The sequence below is a fragment of the Parambassis ranga genome, unplaced genomic scaffold (assembly GCF_900634625.1).
Source record: "Parambassis ranga unplaced genomic scaffold, fParRan2.1 scaffold_222_arrow_ctg1, whole genome shotgun sequence".
In the NCBI taxonomy this organism is placed as follows: Eukaryota; Metazoa; Chordata; class Actinopteri; family Ambassidae; genus Parambassis; species Parambassis ranga.
The window spans coordinates 15,770-35,330 of record NW_021144770.1 but is presented as its reverse complement, the minus strand read 5'-3'; the positions used below and the strand labels follow the sequence as shown (position 1 = coordinate 35,330).

Below are 19,561 nucleotides of genomic sequence, written 5' to 3'. Positions count from 1 at the left end.
AGACTGCTTATGAGTACTTCGCTTCTCCAGAACCACAGAGGTTTACGGTGTTTAGACATTCGAATACTCAGAGAAAACTTACCGATTGGGATCTGGTGATTGAAAAGAAGTGGCTTATCATAGGCGATTCTACCTTGTGCAGTTTTCCAGGCTTCCTCAATAAGGATCTACAAGTGGATAGTTTTCCAGGCGGACATTTTCGTCATGCACAAGCCCTCATGGAGAAGGCTATCCCACCAGCAGTTATGGTGGAGAAGGTGATCTTAGCCTTTGGCATAAATAGCAGAGCAAACAAGGCTGAGACTACAGTAAAGAATGTACAGGGAGCATTGAGGTCCACGAAGCGTAGGTTGCCGTATGCAGAGATCTGGATCCCTCTGGTGAACTATTCATCAACCCTACCTGCGGAAGAAGTGGAGAACCTCAAGAGCCTGAATGACTATTTACGGCGGAATGTTCCTTTTATTCCCCTTCTTCCACAGACTGAGTTCCACACGGAGGTGGATGATGTACATTGGACTGCTGAGACTGGAGCGTCCATGCTCAACCACTGGGCATCACATTTAAACTTCCATGCCCCTTGAGTCTGGGACAGGAAAGGGGGACATCTTCGCAGGATGCAGAGGTGATGGTATTGGCAAAACACTTTCATCTCTCCAAACCACAATATGACTTGTTGAAAAAAGGTTTGTCTTTTATACCATCTTATGACATTGGCAGGGGTCAGAAAATTAATTTGGAATTTGACATGCATACTTACCACCGGAAAATTAAATTGGCAGCATATTATGGAAATTCTGACAAAAATAATGTTTTACCTTTTGTTGGACCTTCATGTTGGTCACCATTTTTAGATGAGTTGCCACTGGAGATCAAAACTTTGATTGAGAAAGATTTGGAAGCCTTCAAAAAACATTATAAATTGATTCAGGAAAAATGTAATATCCCATTGGAAGAGGTGCAAGCATTACAGGAATTAAAAAAGGCTAAACATATTGTGATAAAACCAGCAGATAAGGGATCGGTGGTGGTGATTTTGAGTAGAGAACAATATATATTTGAAGTGGAACGGCAACTTAATGATACAGTTTATTATAAAAAATTAGAGAAGCCCATTTATATGGATACAGTACCTTTGGTACAAAAGATTTTGGATTCATTGAAAAGGAAGAAATTTATAAATGCAAAACAGGTTCAATATTTGAGGGGGGACGTGCAACCAAGACAAAGGCTCTTTTATATTTTACCCAAAATTCACAAGAATCCTGACAAATGGACGGTTCCATTGGAAATCCCCCCAGGGAGACCAATTGTCTCAGATTGTGGAAGCGAGACATATTTTACTGCGGAATACTTAGAATGGTTTTTAACTCCACTATCTATCAAACACCCTGCCTATGTCAAAGATACATATCATTTTGTACAGATTGTTAAAAGTTTGCGGATCCCTTCAGATTTCTTTTTCTTTTCAATGGATGTTGATAACCTTTATACCAACATTCCTATTCAAGCTGGCATTGCTTGTACTAAAAAATGGTTTGAGAAGTACCCAGATCCTAAAAGGCCAGATGAAGAGTTATTGCAGCTACTGGAAATTAACTTGACTCGGAATGATTTTGTGTTTAATGATAAATTTTATTTACAGATTAAGGGTACGGCTATGGGAAAGAAATTTGCACCAGCTTATGCCAATATTTTCATGGCCAATTGGGAAGAAGAGGTGCTTTCTAAATGCAAAATTAAGCCAGCATATTATTTTCGTTATTTGGACGATATTTGGGGAATCTGGACGGGATCTGAAAAAGAGTTTGAAGAGTTTGTTCACATATTGAATTCTCATGATTCTTCTATTCAGTTAAAAACAGAGATTAGTTATGAGTCTATAGATTTTTTGGACACAACGGTGTTTAAGGGACCAGAATTTCCCACAAATTTCAAATTGGATGTAAAGGTATTTTTTAAGCCTACCGACACACACGCATTACTTTATAAGGATAGTTTTCACCCAAAACACACTTTTAAAGGTTTGGTAAAATCACAATTACTTCGATTTAGTCGGATTTGTACGAGAATGGAAGATTTCTGGGATGCAACGCAAGTATTGTTTAAGGCCTTACGGAAAAGAGGATATTCTAGATCCTTTTTAAGGCACTGTCTTAAAACTTTTCAAGAAAAGAAAACTAACAAGGATGGAGATTTTATTCCTCTTATTACCACATTTTCGTCGGTTAGTGGTATTTTGAATAAAAAATTTAAGAGTAATTTTCAGACAGTTTTAGCTAAAGGAGATGCAATTCGAAATCGGCGAGTGATCTCAGCATATAGGCGAAATAAGAATTTGAGGGATGTTCTGGTGCATGCTAAGTTGCCATCATTGATTATTCCTAAACCAGTAAAATTGGAGGCACAGTTTCTGAGATTGAGATTTATTAAAAATGATAAGGACAAATTGGTGCTTCAGATTAAACAGGGATTTAGTCCCAAGTCTAGTAATTGTGTGTATGTAATAATCTGTGCTCAATGTGGCATGAAGTATGTGGGTGAAACCAAGAATACCCTGTCCACGAGGATGATGCAACATCGATATAATGTGAAGAACAAAAAAGATGTTGATACACTTTTGGTTAAACATTTTATATTACATGGCTTGGCTTCTATGAGGATGGCTGGATTGCAAAGAAATATTAGTTGGTCAGATTGGGAAAGAAAGAAGAGGGAAAGATTTTGGATATTTTATTTGGGTACCAAAGAACCGTTTGGATTAAATGGGAAGATTAATCGGGATTAGATTTGACCATGGTATTAACTTATCCTAACCCTAACCTTAACCCTGCCCTAGGCCTAACCTTAACCCCACCCCAGGCCTAATCCTAAACTTAGACCTAACCTTAACCTTACCCTAAGCCTAGCCCTAACCCTAAGCCTAGACCTAACCTTAACCTTACCCTAAGCCTAGCCCTAACCCTAAGCCTAGACCTAACCTTAACCTTACCCTAAGCCTAGCCCTAACCCTAAGCCTAGACCTAACCTTAACCTTACCCCTAAGCCTAGCCCTAACCCTAACCTTAGCCCTAAGCCTAGCCCTAACCCTAAGCCTAGACCTAACCTTAACCTTACCCTAAGCCTAGCCCTAACCCTAAGCCTAGACCTAACCTTAACCTTACCCCTAAGCCTAGCCCTAACCCTAACCCTAGCCCTAAATTTAACCCTAAGCCTAGTCCTAGTCCTAACCTTAGTCCTAAATTTAACCCTAAGCCTAGCCCTAGTCCTAACCTTAGTCCTAAATTTAACCCTAAGCCTAGCCCTAGCCCTAACCCTAAGATTAACCCCAGCTTTTTGAGATTGAGCATATGGGGTTATTTATTTATTCATTTATTTATTTATTTGGATTTAAAGTAAAAATAACAAAAATAAATAAATAATAATAATTGTATGCTAGTGGGTTTATGTGGGATGGTGTAGGTAGGTTTCATATTCAATTCTATGGTGACTTCATTTAAAATTGTTTAATTTGGGCTGGTTGGGTTAACAAAGACGAATATAAAGTAAAAAAGGCGATTGGAACTTAAAAAACACAAATGCAAATTTAAAAGAAAACCAGAGGGTATTTAAAGGGAGTAGGTGGTTGAAGGGCTCATTTGCTCTTTGGCCATCGAAGGAGGAACATCTCCAGCCTTCATTAGAGCAAGCCATCAGTACTGTTGTTTGTGTGCTAACCTGATGAAGACCCGAAGGAGGGTCGAAACGTTGTTTTACGGGCACACCTACTTTTGTTGGTTTTCATTACAAGTTTGTATTTTCATTCATTTTTGGTTTTTTTTGTTTTGTTTTTGAAAAATAAAAAATAATAACACATAAAGACAGTAGTAGTTTTTTCCTTTCCAATTTTTGGGAAAGTGTTTTTATTTAAAAGAAAATCATTTTTTTACAAAAAAACAAAAATGGATGGTTGGATGACAGTGCGTCGTGGACGGAGGGGGCGACGTGCTGCCCAACAACGATGGGACCAGGGTGACGGAGCGTTCCGTGGGCGGATGGACAGCGCACCACGCTCCTCCTCTTGGAGAGGGGGGCGCCCTAACCCTGCACCTAACCGGCCAGTGCCTCCCCCTAGGAATGCTTGGTACTCCGGTCCCCGGTTTCGCTCCTATGCTGATGTGGTTCGTCAAGGTCCTTCAAGACCGGCAAGAAGATACTTCTCACCCCAGGCGGGAGATTCTGATGTGGTGCGACAACCCGCAGACCCAACATTGGGCACATTGGTGCGCAAACTGCACACCTTGATCAAACTGGTGCACCATCTTCAAAATGTGGCAGTGAAGCCAGGGAAGCCTGAACCTCGGATGATCTCCAGGATGGTAGGGATCCTGTCGGGGATGATCAAGCCTGCAGTACCCACACAGCAGACCTTGGATTTGATTTCTGGAAATGCTAAGAATTGGGGGTATAATACCTACCTGATTCTTACTGAACATTATGAGACGGCTATTGAGGAGTTACTGGAGGAGTTGTCGGAGTTACTCACCAGAGACTGGAAGACAGCCTTTGAAGTTGCCGTTCGTTGGGCTAAGAGAAATCTCTCTCGACTGACACAGGATGTGGTGGATCACACTGAAGCTTTACTCACAGCCAGATGGGATACCACAAATGAAGCCCAAACAACGGCGACCACAGTCCAGGCCCCACGAACAACGGCGACCACAGTCCAGGCCCCACAAACAACAGTGGCCACAGTCCAGGTCCCACAACCAACGGCAGCCACAGTTCAGACTAAGGGTCCACGCAAATCAAAACCCAAGACTAGGAGTTCGGTTGCTACAATGACAGACCCGGTTGGAATTGACCAACCACATGAAGAGATGGAGCTGGGTTTGGAGCGGACAGAACCTCCTCGAGAGCAACGACAGGTCCGAAAGAGGACGATTGCTCCGATTGCCGTACCCGCTCTGCCGGAGGTAGTTCTGGAGGATTCGGAGCCAGAGGAGACAGGGGATTTGGGACGACCTGACCACACTTCTACGTGGATGGATCTTGCTCCTCTTTTTAGTGACGCAGAAGATTCTGAGGAAGAGTCAGAGGTTGAAGAACCTAAACCTCAGCCTTTACATTCTTCGACACAAGTGCAAGGAACGGGAGCTACCAAGACGGTACGCACTCCACACACTCCTGTTTAGGCCCAGGTGCATCAAACAGATGTCCGGGATGAGGACCTTCAGACTGCTTATGAGTACTTCGCTTCTCCAGAACCACAGAGGTTTACGGTGTTTAGACATTCGAATACTCAGAGAAAACTTACCGATTGGGATCTGGTGATTGAAAAGAAGTGGCTTATCATAGGCGATTCTACCTTGTGCAGTTTTCCAGGCTTCCTCAATAAGGATCTACAAGTGGATAGTTTTCCAGGCGGACATTTTCGTCATGCACAAGCCCTCATGGAGAAGGCTATCCCACCAGCAGTTATGGTGGAGAAGGTGATCTTAGCCTTTGGCATAAATAGCAGAGCAAACAAGGCTGAGACTACAGTAAAGAATGTACAGGGAGCATTGAGGTCCACGAAGCGTAGGTTGCCGTATGCAGAGATCTGGATCCCTCTGGTGAACTATTCATCAACCCTACCTGCGGAAGAAGTGGAGAACCTCAAGAGCCTGAATGACTATTTACGGCGGAATGTTCCTTTTATTCCCCTTCTTCCACAGACTGAGTTCCACACGGAGGTGGATGATGTACATTGGACTGCTGAGACTGGAGCGTCCATGCTCAACCACTGGGCATCACATTTAAACTTCCATGCCCCTTGAGTCTGGGACAGGAAAGGGGGACATCTTCGCAGGATGCAGAGGTGATGGTATTGGCAAAACACTTTCATCTCTCCAAACCACAATATGACTTGTTGAAAAAAGGTTTGTCTTTTATACCATCTTATGACATTGGCAGGGGTCAGAAAATTAATTTGGAATTTGACATGCATACTTACCACCGGAAAATTAAATTGGCAGCATATTATGGAAATTCTGACAAAAATAATGTTTTACCTTTTGTTGGACCTTCATGTTGGTCACCATTTTTAGATGAGTTGCCACTGGAGATCAAAACTTTGATTGAGAAAGATTTGGAAGCCTTCAAAAAACATTATAAATTGATTCAGGAAAAATGTAATATCCCATTGGAAGAGGTGCAAGCATTACAGGAATTAAAAAAGGCTAAACATATTGTGATAAAACCAGCAGATAAGGGATCGGTGGTGGTGATTTTGAGTAGAGAACAATATATATTTGAAGTGGAACGGCAACTTAATGATACAGTTTATTATAAAAAATTAGAGAAGCCCATTTATATGGATACAGTACCTTTGGTACAAAAGATTTTGGATTCATTGAAAAGGAAGAAATTTATAAATGCAAAACAGGTTCAATATTTGAGGGGGGACGTGCAACCAAGACAAAGGCTCTTTTATATTTTACCCAAAATTCACAAGAATCCTGACAAATGGACGGTTCCATTGGAAATCCCCCCAGGGAGACCAATTGTCTCAGATTGTGGAAGCGAGACATATTTTACTGCGGAATACTTAGAATGGTTTTTAACTCCACTATCTATCAAACACCCTGCCTATGTCAAAGATACATATCATTTTGTACAGATTGTTAAAAGTTTGCGGATCCCTTCAGATTTCTTTTTCTTTTCAATGGATGTTGATAACCTTTATACCAACATTCCTATTCAAGCTGGCATTGCTTGTACTAAAAAATGGTTTGAGAAGTACCCAGATCCTAAAAGGCCAGATGAAGAGTTATTGCAGCTACTGGAAATTAACTTGACTCGGAATGATTTTGTGTTTAATGATAAATTTTATTTACAGATTAAGGGTACGGCTATGGGAAAGAAATTTGCACCAGCTTATGCCAATATTTTCATGGCCAATTGGGAAGAAGAGGTGCTTTCTAAATGCAAAATTAAGCCAGCATATTATTTTCGTTATTTGGACGATATTTGGGGAATCTGGACGGGATCTGAAAAAGAGTTTGAAGAGTTTGTTCACATATTGAATTCTCATGATTCTTCTATTCAGTTAAAAACAGAGATTAGTTATGAGTCTATAGATTTTTTGGACACAACGGTGTTTAAGGGACCAGAATTTCCCACAAATTTCAAATTGGATGTAAAGGTATTTTTTAAGCCTACCGACACACACGCATTACTTTATAAGGATAGTTTTCACCCAAAACACACTTTTAAAGGTTTGGTAAAATCACAATTACTTCGATTTAGTCGGATTTGTACGAGAATGGAAGATTTCTGGGATGCAACGCAAGTATTGTTTAAGGCCTTACGGAAAAGAGGATATTCTAGATCCTTTTTAAGGCACTGTCTTAAAACTTTTCAAGAAAAGAAAACTAACAAGGATGGAGATTTTATTCCTCTTATTACCACATTTTCGTCGGTTAGTGGTATTTTGAATAAAAAATTTAAGAGTAATTTTCAGACAGTTTTAGCTAAAGGAGATGCAATTCGAAATCGGCGAGTGATCTCAGCATATAGGCGAAATAAGAATTTGAGGGATGTTCTGGTGCATGCTAAGTTGCCATCATTGATTATTCCTAAACCAGTAAAATTGGAGGCACAGTTTCTGAGATTGAGATTTATTAAAAATGATAAGGACAAATTGGTGCTTCAGATTAAACAGGGATTTAGTCCCAAGTCTAGTAATTGTGTGTATGTAATAATCTGTGCTCAATGTGGCATGAAGTATGTGGGTGAAACCAAGAATACCCTGTCCACGAGGATGATGCAACATCGATATAATGTGAAGAACAAAAAAGATGTTGATACACTTTTGGTTAAACATTTTATATTACATGGCTTGGCTTCTATGAGGATGGCTGGATTGCAAAGAAATATTAGTTGGTCAGATTGGGAAAGAAAGAAGAGGGAAAGATTTTGGATATTTTATTTGGGTACCAAAGAACCGTTTGGATTAAATGGGAAGATTAATCGGGATTAGATTTGACCATGGTATTAACTTATCCTAACCCTAACCTTAACCCTGCCCTAGGCCTAACCTTAACCCCACCCCAGGCCTAATCCTAAACTTAGACCTAACCTTAACCTTACCCTAAGCCTAGCCCTAACCCTAAGCCTAGACCTAACCTTAACCTTACCCTAAGCCTAGCCCTAACCCTAAGCCTAGACCTAACCTTAACCTTACCCTAAGCCTAGCCCTAACCCTAAGCCTAGACCTAACCTTAACCTTACCCCTAAGCCTAGCCCTAACCCTAACCTTAGCCCTAAGCCTAGCCCTAACCCTAAGCCTAGACCTAACCTTAACCTTACCCTAAGCCTAGCCCTAACCCTAAGCCTAGACCTAACCTTAACCTTACCCCTAAGCCTAGCCCTAACCCTAACCCTAGCCCTAAATTTAACCCTAAGCCTAGTCCTAGTCCTAACCTTAGTCCTAAATTTAACCCTAAGCCTAGCCCTAGTCCTAACCTTAGTCCTAAATTTAACCCTAAGCCTAGCCCTAGCCCTAACCCTAAGATTAACCCCAGCTTTTTGAGATTGAGCATATGGGGTTATTTATTTATTCATTTATTTATTTATTTGGATTTAAAGTAAAAATAACAAAAATAAATAAATAATAATAATTGTATGCTAGTGGGTTTATGTGGGATGGTGTAGGTAGGTTTCATATTCAATTCTATGGTGACTTCATTTAAAATTGTTTAATTTGGGCTGGTTGGGTTAACAAAGACGAATATAAAGTAAAAAAGGCGATTGGAACTTAAAAAACACAAATGCAAATTTAAAAGAAAACCAGAGGGTATTTAAAGGGAGTAGGTGGTTGAAGGGCTCATTTGCTCTTTGGCCATCGAAGGAGGAACATCTCCAGCCTTCATTAGAGCAAGCCATCAGTACTGTTGTTTGTGTGCTAACCTGATGAAGACCCGAAGGAGGGTCGAAACGTTGTTTTACGGGCACACCTACTTTTGTTGGTTTTCATTACAAGTTTGTATTTTCATTCATTTTTGGTTTTTTTGTTTTGTTTTTGAAAAATAAAAAATAATAACACATAAAGACAGTAGTAGTTTTTTCCTTTCCAATTTTTGGGAAAGTGTTTTTATTTAAAAGAAAATCATTTTTTTACAAAAAAACAAAAATGGATGGTTGGATGACAGTGCGTCGTGGACGGAGGGGGCGACGTGCTGCCCAACAACGATGGGACCAGGGTGACGGAGCGTTCCGTGGGCGGATGGACAGCGCACCACGCTCCTCCTCTTGGAGAGGGGGGCGCCCTAACCCTGCACCTAACCCTAACCCTAACCCTAACCCTAACCCTAACCCTAACCTTAGAACTAGTCCTAACCCTAACCCTAAGCTTTGTTCTAACCCTAACCCTAACCTTAGATCTAGTCCTAACCCTAACCCTAACCCTAGATCTAGTCCTGACCCTAACCCTAAGCTGAGTCCTAACCCTAACCCTAGATTTAGTCCTAACCCTAACCCTAAATCTAGTCCTAACCCTAACCCTAAGCTTAGTCCTGACGCTAATCCTAGCCCTAACCCTAACCCTAGATTTAGTCCTAACCCTAACCCTAACCCTAGATCTAGTCCTAACCCTAACCCTAAGCTTAGTCCTGACGCTAATCCTAGCCCTAACCCTAACCCTAGATTTAGTCCTAACCCTAACCCTAACCCTAGATCTAGTCCTAACCCTAACCCTAACCCTACCCTAACCCTAACCCTAACCCTAACCCTAACCCTAACCCTAACCCTAACCCTAACCCTAACCCTACCCTAACCCTACCCTAACCCTAACCCTAACCCTAACCCTAAAACTGGGATAGCCCTGGGGCGTAGCATATAGCTAGGAAGGTCGTAGAGAGACGGGACCTGGATAGAAATTTGTTTCGGACAGCGCTGAGCTTGCGAAACTTGTTAGCGTGAAATTAGCATTTTTTCAAAAATTTTTTAAAAATTCATCTTTAACGATACGGCCTTGAAAATCGCACAGCTGGATTCAGTTTTTCGGCCGCTTTCCGGCGATACCACTTTTATCAAGATCGGACGACATGCAATATAAAACCTTCCATCAGGGGGCGACAAAAACTGCTAGGGTTTTCACTTGTAAATTTTGAATGGACGTAGATGTAAATGCTGAATTCCTCGCGCTTACGTTAGGGTTACGGTTAGGGGAGATTATGATTATGATTATTATTATGATTATTATTATTATTATGATTATTATTATGATTATTAGTGCTCTATCTCAGCTTTAAGACAGACTGTTACCCAGGAAACTGCTCCGCATCCTCCGCAAGCCGCTCACGTCTCTATCAGCAGCGATTCAGCAAAAACAGACTGGATATCAGTGAGGAGAGCCGGTGCAGCCTCTCTCTCTCTCTCTCTCTCCACGGTGGCTGTCAGGGAGGTTGCAGACGGACTCAAGCACAGGACGGGAGACAGGCAGAGGTTAAATTAAAGTAGTTTATTGTGGCCGAAAACTCAGGGAACACAGTTCAAAAGCAACAGATCTCAGGGCAGAAACATACGCGCTGCACAAGCCGGCAGGAGGGGGAAAAACAAACACACACACACACACACACACACACACACACACACACACACACACACGCAGGGTTGAGTCACCACGGTTCTCAGCAGGACAAACTCGAAAGGTCTCAAAATCACACCAGGCAGACAAAACACAAAAATATAGACTCAGAAAAATACTCAGGCTGCTGGAGAACAGGACGGCTGGAAGTCAGGTAGTAGACGAGACGAACTGCCACCGAGTGAGGGGATCACGGCAGACAAAAGGACACAGGTGAGGCACATTAGGGAGGAGCAGGTGATCACCAGGAGGAGGAGGAGGGAGAAGACGAGGAGGGGCCAGCCAAGACACCTGAAATGAGAGGAGTCAGTGATTTCAAAATGAGGCAAACATAATCAAACAATGTACAACCGCCCTGGCTCACGCTGGGACCCTGACGGTGGCAGCGACAGAGAAACAGCGCGTGTGCGTTTCTATGGGCAGAGCGGTGGCTGCTGCTGAATGCCTGTTGTGATTCCAGCTTCCTATTATTTAAATTATGATTATTATGATTATTATTATTATTATTATTATTATTAGTGCTCTGAAATTATGCCGGCTTTCACCAAAGCCCGGTCTCTTCACGTTAACTTCCCTGAGCCACTCGTCCTCCTCCTCCAGCCAGCCCTGATGTGCGATCGGACCCTCGCATCTCAGCTTTAAGACAGACTCTTACCCAGGAAACTGCTCCGCGTCCTCCGCAAGCCGCTCACGTGTCCATCAGCGGCGACTCAGCAAAAACCGGCTGGATATCAGTGAGGAGAGCCAGTGAAGCCTCTCTCTCTCTCTCTCTCCACGGTGGCAGCGACAGAGAAACAGCGCGTGTGCGTTTCTATGGGCAGAGCGGTGGCTGCTGCTGAATGCCTGTTGTGATTCCAGCTTCCTCTGTACACTTTATTAATACATAAACACCATCTGCGGACATACGTGGTCCGGCATTTTAATCACATGCACCACAGTGATTCCTCATTCATCCTTACCAGTGGCTGACTCTGCAGAACATTTATGACGGCAATAAACAGGAAACAACGGCGCGAGTTCAAACCTGCCAGCTTCCCTCTCATCGCTGTCAGACTCACAGCCACACCCGTGGCCGGCTGGCTGTTGGGAAATTATTATTATTGTTAGTGCTCTGAAATTATACATAAACGGACTCAAGCACAGGACGGGAGACAGGCAGAGGTTAAATTAAAGTAGTTTATTGTGGCCGAAAACTCAGGGAACACAGTTCAAAAGTCACCAAAGCTCGGACAGGAGTCACAGATCAGCAGCCAGGGTGAAAGGTGGAAAATAACACACGTTAACTTCCCTGAGCCACTCGTCCTCCTCCTCCAGCCAGCCCTGATGTGCGATCGGACCCTCGCATCTCAGCTTTAAGACAGACTCTTACCCAGGAAACTGCTCCGCGTCCTCCGCAAGCCGCTCACGTGTCCATCAGCGGCGACTCAGCAAAAACCGGCTGGATATCAGTGAGGAGAGCCGGTGCAGCCTCTCTCTCTCTCTCTCTCTCTCTCTCTCCACGGTGGCAGCGACAGAGAAACAGCGCGTGTGCGTTTCTATGGGCAGAGCGGTGGCTGCTGCTGAATGCCTGTTGTGATTCCAGCTTCCTCTGTACACTTTATTAATACATAAACACCATCTGCGGACATACGTGGTCCGGCATTTTAATCACATGCACCACAGCGATTCCTCATTCATCCTTACCAGTGGCTGACTCTGCAGAACATTTATGACGGCAATAAACAGGAAACAACGGCGCGAGTTCAAACCTGCCAGCTTCCCTCTCATCGCTGTCAGACCCACAGCCACACCGGTGGCCGGCTGGCTGTTGGGAAATTATTATTATTGTTAGTGCTCTGAAATTATGCCGGCTTTCACCAAAGCTCGGACAGGAGTCACAGATCAGCAGCCAGGGTGAAAGGTGGAAAAAAACACACGTTAACTTCCCTGAGCCACTCGTCCTCCTCCTCCAGCCAGCCCTGATGTGCGATCGGACCCTCGCATCTCAGCTTTAAGACAGACTCTTACCCAGGAAACTGCTCCGCGTCCTCCGCAAGCCGCTCACGTGTCCATCAGCGGCGATTCAGCAAAAACCGGCTGGATATCAGTGAGGAGAGCCGGTGAAGCCTCTCTCTCTCTCTCTCTCTCCACGGTGGCAGCGACAGAGAAACAGCACGTGTGCGTTTCTATGGGCAGAGCGGTGGCTGCTGCTGAATGCCTGTTGTGATTCCAGCTTCCTCTGTACACTTTATTAATACATAAAGACCATCTTCGGACGTACGTTGTCCGGCATTTTAATCACATGCACCACAGCGATTCCTCATTCATCCTTACCAGTGGCTGACTCTGCAGAATATTTATTACGACAATAAACAGGAAACAACGGCGCGAGTTCAAACCTGCCAGCTTCCCTCTCATCGCTGTCAGACTCACAGCCACACCCGTGGCCGGCTGGCTGTTGGGAAATTATTATTACAACTTTGGTGCTTCTACCTGCCTGGGAAAGCATAAATTCTAACTTACAAGTCCATCATTTTACACCTGAGGAAGCTCGTAGAGACATGGGACCAAGACCTATCGACTCAGAATGGCCTGAAATGTATGTGTGCCAAGTTTGGTGCGTCTATGTGCCTGGGAAAGCATAAATTCTTCCAAGTCCATGATTTTACACCTTCACTTAGTTAAAGTTCCAATGACGAACTCCAATAACGAACTCACCAATAACGAACTCACCGATAACGAACTCCAATAACGAACTCACCGATAACGAACTCCAATAACGAACTCACCAATAACGAACTCACCGATAACGAACTCCAATAACGAACTCACCGATAACGAACTCCAATAACGAACTCACCAATAACGAACTCACCGATAACGAACTCCAATAACGAACTCACCGATAACGAACTCCAATAACGAACTCACCAATAACGAACTCCAATAACGAACTCCAATAACGAACTCACCGATAACGAACTCCAATAACGAACTCACCGATAACGAACTCCAATAACGAACTCACCGATAACGAACTCCAATAACGAACTCACCGATAACGAACTCCAATAACGAACTCACCGATAACGAACTCCAATAACGAACTCACCGATAACGAACTCCAATAACGAACTCACCGATAACGAACTCACCGATAACGAACTCCAATAACGAACTCACCGATAACGAACTCCAATAACGAACTCACCGATAACGAACTCACCAATGACGAAGTCTAACGAATACTAACCATGACATCAAAGACGACATAACTCTCTGTAAAGAATTACACATGTAGACAAATAATGCTCCCCAAACTCTGTATTAAGCACTTAAACATTAGCCAGTTTCTGAAAACGTTTCTGAAAAAATAAAATCTTCATAAAAATACATTTTAGCTTTGGTATAAAAATAAATATTCCTTTTCTTTTCAAGGAGAAAAACGGTTTATGCAAATAAAAAAAAATCCTTTACCAAAGGACTACTTTAAAAATAAATCTGCTGAAAAAGTTTCTGAAAACAATAAAATCTTAATAAAAATAATTTCAGCTTTCGTATGAACATAAATACTCCTTTTCTTTTCAAGGCCCTAAAATTTTATACAAATAAAAAAAATCCTTTACTAAAAAGGACTACTTTGAAAATAAATATGCTCAAAACTGTCTAAAGTTGGTTTTCTGACCTACAGTTCGGTTTCCTGACTCATTTGAGTCTCCTCTACCACCTGAGTTGGCTTTACAGCATCAGATGCAGAAACTTCTGTGCTGCATGGATTTACTGTGGCTGGATTTCTTAGCATCAAACTGTTCCACAGGGTCAGACATTCCAGTGCCAACTCCTTCAAATTTAAAGTGTAGTTTCCTCTTAGTTGCACGTGATTGTCCGCACGGTAACTCATCCTCGTCGCTGCAAGGTTCTGGTTGGACATCCACAGACATGTTAGGGAGGAACTCCCTTCCCCTTTTACGAGCCGTTTCTGAATCCTCAGAGAGAAATGTTGGTGAACTGTATCCCTCACTTTCCAAGACGGGCTCATCCTCATCTTCAGTTGTTTCGTCCTCAGTGGGGCTTCTTTCTTCCACATCTGCCATAGCCATGTTCATCGCCCTCAATCTTAAATCTCTAACTTTTGAGGCTTCCTTCTTGTCAGGCAGCGCCACGTAGAAACGCTCAGCGGTTTTTGTATCATGACACATAGCCTTAGCCAGCTTTTCTTTTTCCTCGACAGTGAGATATTTGCTGGCCTGCAAATAGAAAAACAAAACAAAAAACATATTCTGTATGTCCTGTTTTATCCATAAAATCACAATGGCTTCAAAAAAAAAAAAAAAAAAAAAAAAAAAAAAATCACACAAACTTACTTGGGTGGAGGCACTGCTCCGTATCTTGTTGAAAGTGATAATACCTCCCAGGCCAGCATCTCTCCAGGCAGCTTGAAGGAAGTGGACAGGTTTCACAATTTGGTTCCCACGGATGGATGCAAAGACATAACTGCAATCGTCATGAATCTTTTGGACAGAGAGGATCTCTATCAATTTTCTCAGCCAGGAATGCTCGGTCGTGGTGACAAACAAGGATGCCTGTCCATATGTACGCACAGTTTTGTGTTCGTCAACCTGGGGAGAATAATTCAGAACATTAGTATTGGTCTGTTTTACACTGCACATTTCAGTCCTTAGTTCAAAGCAACTCACTGTGATATGGAATCCATGCTTGGTACGTTCTGCGTTCAAGACATTTTCCTTGGTCATGTTTGTCATGACAACAGATCTGTGTCCCGTCAGGACACACAGGTAGCCCATGAGGTAGCCCATCAGTTTGTTATACTCAAGAAGCAAGTTTGGATCTTCACAGAGCATGTCTGTTATGATGAAGAGTCACCCAGAAGAAAACGTCAAAAAACACAGCTACACAATGACACAAGGAGCTTCTGAATCCTCATCTACTACTACAACAACAACAACGTTTCAATGCATTTACATGTATTTAGCTCAGTCAATTAGCATGCTTTACTAACACGGATAAAAATTTTTGCATCAACACTGGGTCACAAACACATGTAAACGTTGCATAAGGTTCCAAGGAACCCTTTCCAACAACTTTTAACATGATTACAGTCTGTTTTTTATGATATTTCCGTCGAATTGTGAAGGGCAAATCTCAAGGTAACTTACCATTCGGGGAGAGCTCACGAAGCACTTCCTGGTTCCTCCGAGACGTTAGCCAATCGACCTCTGCCGACACGCTTACCTGTAATACATGCGACTCTAAAAATGACATTGCATCGGAAAGTTGAAATGCACATTTTGCTCTGAAATTACGCCGGCTTTCACGACAGCTCGGACAACAATCGCTGCAGAAACATGAGCCCACGCGTCCACAGTCCATTCACATAACTGGCGTAACTCACCTGCGCTGCCTCCCGGTAAAGCTGTGCTCGCTCTCTGACATCCATCTCTGCCACGCCGCTCGCAGCTTGGCTTTAAACGCCCCGTTTACTCCGATATCCAGCGGTTGAAGCTCTTTGGTTAACCCTCCCGGGATGACAGGGAGCTCCGAGTTCGTCTGCTTCACCTGTTGTTTTTACTCCAGCGGTGAGATGGTCGCGCATGCAGTCACAGATCAGCAGCGAGGGTGAAAGGTGGAAAAAACCACCCGGTCTCTTCACGTAAACATCCCTGAGCCGCTCGTCCTCCTCCTCCAGCCAGCCCTGATGTGCGATCGGACCCTGGCATCTCAGCTTTAAGACAGACAATTACCGTACGTTGCGCTGCAGAGGTGAAAAAAAACCGGCTGGATATCAGTGAGGAGCCGGTTAAGCCTCTCTCTCTCTCTCTCTCGCTCCACGGCGGCTGTCAGGGAGGTTGCAGACGGACTCAAGCGCAGGACGGGAGACAGGCAGAGGTTAAATTAAAGTAGTTTATTGTGCCCGAAAACTCAGGGAACACAGTTCAAAAGCACCAGATCTCAGGGCAAAAACGTAGGCGCTGCACAAGCCGGCAGGAGGGACACACACACACACACACACACACACACACACGCAGGGTTGAGTCACCACGGTTCTCAAAAATAATAATAAAAAATACACAAATACTAGGCTCAGAAAAATACTCACGCTGCTGGAGAACAGGACGGCTGGAAGTCAGGTAGTAGACGAGACGAACTGCCACCGAGTGAGGGGATCAGGGCAGACAAAAGGACACAGGTGAGGCACATTAGGGAGGAGCAGGTGATCACCAGGAGGAGAGGGAGGGAGAAGACGAGGAGGGGCCAGCCAAGACACCTGAAATGAGAGGGGAGTCAGTGATTTCAAAATGAGGCAAACATAATCAAACAATATACAACCGCCCTGGCTCACGCTGGGACCCTGACGGTGGCAGCGACAGAGAAACGGCGCGTGTGCGTTTCTATGGGCAGAGCGGTGGCTGCTGCTGAATGCCTGTTGTGATTCCAGCTTCCTCTGTACACTTTATTAATAAATAAAGACCATCTTCGGACATACGTGGTCCCGCATTTTAATCACATGCACCGCCGATGTCCAGCGGTTGGAGTTCTTTGTAAAAATAATAATAAAAACGTCAAAAAAACACAGCTACACAACAACGCAAGGAGCTTCTAAATTCTCATCTACAACAATTTTTATTGTTTTTTTTAAATGACTTTTTTTTATTATTTTTATTGCATTTCAATACTAACCATGACTTCAAAGATGAAATAACTCTCTGTAAAGAATTACACATTTAGACAAATAATGCTCACCAAACTCTTTATTAACCACTTGAACATTAGCCAGTTTATGAATAAAAAAAAATCTTTCAAATCTTTTTCAAGGCCCCAAAATTTTATACAAATAAAAAAAATCCTAAAAAGGACTACTTTGAAAACAAATCTGCTGAAAAAAAACAAAAAAATCTTCATGGAAATAATTTTAGCTTTGGTATAAAAATAAATATTCCTTTTCTTTTCAAGGCCCCAAAATTTTATACAAATAAAAAAAATCCTTTACTAAAAAGGACTACTTTAAAAATAAATCTGCTGAAAAAGTTTCTGAAAACAATAAAATCTTAATAAAAATAATTTCAGCTTTCGTATAAACATAAATACTCCTTTTCTTTTCAAGGCCCCAAAATTTTATACAAATAAAAAAAACCCTACTTTGAAAACAAATCTGCTGAAAAAGTTTCTGAAAAAAAAAAATAAAATCTTCATGGAAATAATTTTAGCTTTGGTATAAAAATAAATATTCCTTTTCTTTTCAAGGCCCACAACGGTTTATACAAATAAAAAAAATCCTTTACCAAAGGACTACTTTGAAAATAAATCTGCTGAAAAGGTTTCTGAAAAAAATACAATATTCATAAAAATACATTTCAGCTTTGGTATAAAAATAAATATTCCTTTTCTTTTCAAGGCCCGCAACGGTTTATACAAATAAAAAAAAATCCTTTACCAAAGGACTACTTTGAACATAAATCGGCTGAAAAAAAACATAAAATCTTCATGAAAATAATTTTAGCTTTGGTAGAAAAATAAATATTCCTTTTCTTTTCAAGGCCCGCAACGGTTTATACAAATAAAAAAAAATCCTTTACTAAAAAGGACTACTTTGAAAACAAATCTGCTGAAAAAGTTTCTGAAAAAAAAAATAAAATCTTCAGAGCAGAACATTGACAGAGCGCCGGTTCCGCCGCGGCTGGACTCGGGCCGCCGAGACCTTTCCGTAGGCGCCTCCGGCGAGGCTCTACGCCCGGAGACGGGCGAGCCGCTCAGCCAGGGCCCAGGGTGTCGGTCTCTATGCCTCCACGTGCCTTCGGCCCCTCTTCTCGGGGGCCGCGACCCGGAGGACGGCTCTGCGGGTCCGGGCCCGACGTATGTCGCGGAGCTCTCCGAGAGCTTTCCGACGCAGCCGGCCCCGTCCCCCTGGCCCGTTGCGTTCCCGAGTTATGGCCGTGCAAACTCCAAAGGTCAGGAGGTCACCATTGAAAATGAGCGGAAGGTTACGGACCTGGGTTTCGGCGGCCTGCTCGGCCGCACGACGCGCTAGAGACCTGGGACCGCTCCCTGCCGAAAGCGGGCGTCCCCGCGACGGACCGAGCCGATTTTCGGGCTCGCGGCCCCTCGGGAAGGGCCCCGAAAAGGGCCCGGGATTCTCTGCGGTAGGCTGAATGGAAGTAGATGTGAAAGTGTAATATACTGGCAAGGGTTCGCACTCCGCAGCTATTCAATGATAATTTTCCCAGACTTTGAACGCAGATTTCTCCGGGACGGTGCGGCGCAGGCGGACCGTTCCGGGACGGCCCCGCTCGGCGCGGCGCCGCGCGCCGGACGGCCCGCCCCGCTCGTCCGTAGCGCCTTCCCCTGCGGAGTTCGGCCCAGGAGAGAGCCACGTGTCTGGGGCCGACGCGTCGCGACAGGCCCCTCCGAGCCCTTTCCGTACGCGTCCGCGCCACGCGTCTGCGACCTTCCTTTGCCGAGATACGGCGCTTAACGAGGTGAAGGTTTTCGGACTTCGGCGGCCCGTGCCTCCGGAAGGCGAGGGCCCAGAGCGCCGGTTCCGCCGCGGCTGGACTCGGGCCGCCGAGACCTTTCCGTAGGCGCCTCCGGCGAGGCTCTACGCCCGGAGACGGGCGAGCCGCTCAGCCAGGGCCCAGGGTGTCGGTCTCTATGCCTCCACGTGCCTTCGGCCCCTCTTCTCGGGGGCCGCGACCCGGAGGACGGCTCTGCGGGTCCGGGCCCGACGTATGTCGCGGAGCTCTCCGAGAGCTTTCCGACGCAGCCGGCCCCGTCCCCCTGGCCCGTTGCGTTCCCGAGCTATGGCCGTGCAAACTCCAAAGGTCAGGAGGTCACCATTGAAAATGAGCGGAAGGTTACGGACCTGGGTTTCGGCGGCCTGCTCGGCCGCACGACGCGCTAGAGACCTGGGACCGCTCCCTGCCGAAAGCGGGCGTCCCCGCGACGGACCGAGCCGAT

At 44.1% G+C, this 19,561-nt stretch overlaps 1 protein-coding gene across 1 annotated transcript; it reads right to left on the bottom strand.

Moving 5' to 3' along the window:
- Positions 1-14,186: 14,186 nt before the first annotated feature.
- LOC114430242 (uncharacterized) lies at positions 14,187-16,188 on the bottom strand. Its single transcript, XM_028398562.1, has 5 exons — positions 16,002-16,188; positions 15,766-15,841; positions 15,286-15,452; positions 14,953-15,207; positions 14,187-14,835 (listed from the first exon to the last, which is right to left on the bottom strand). The coding sequence occupies exons 1-5, from the start codon at positions 16,044-16,046 to the stop codon at positions 14,335-14,337; spliced, it is 1,044 nt and encodes a 347-aa protein (XP_028254363.1). The 5' UTR covers positions 16,047-16,188; the 3' UTR covers positions 14,187-14,334.
- Between the last annotated feature and the right edge of the window lie 3,373 nt (positions 16,189-19,561).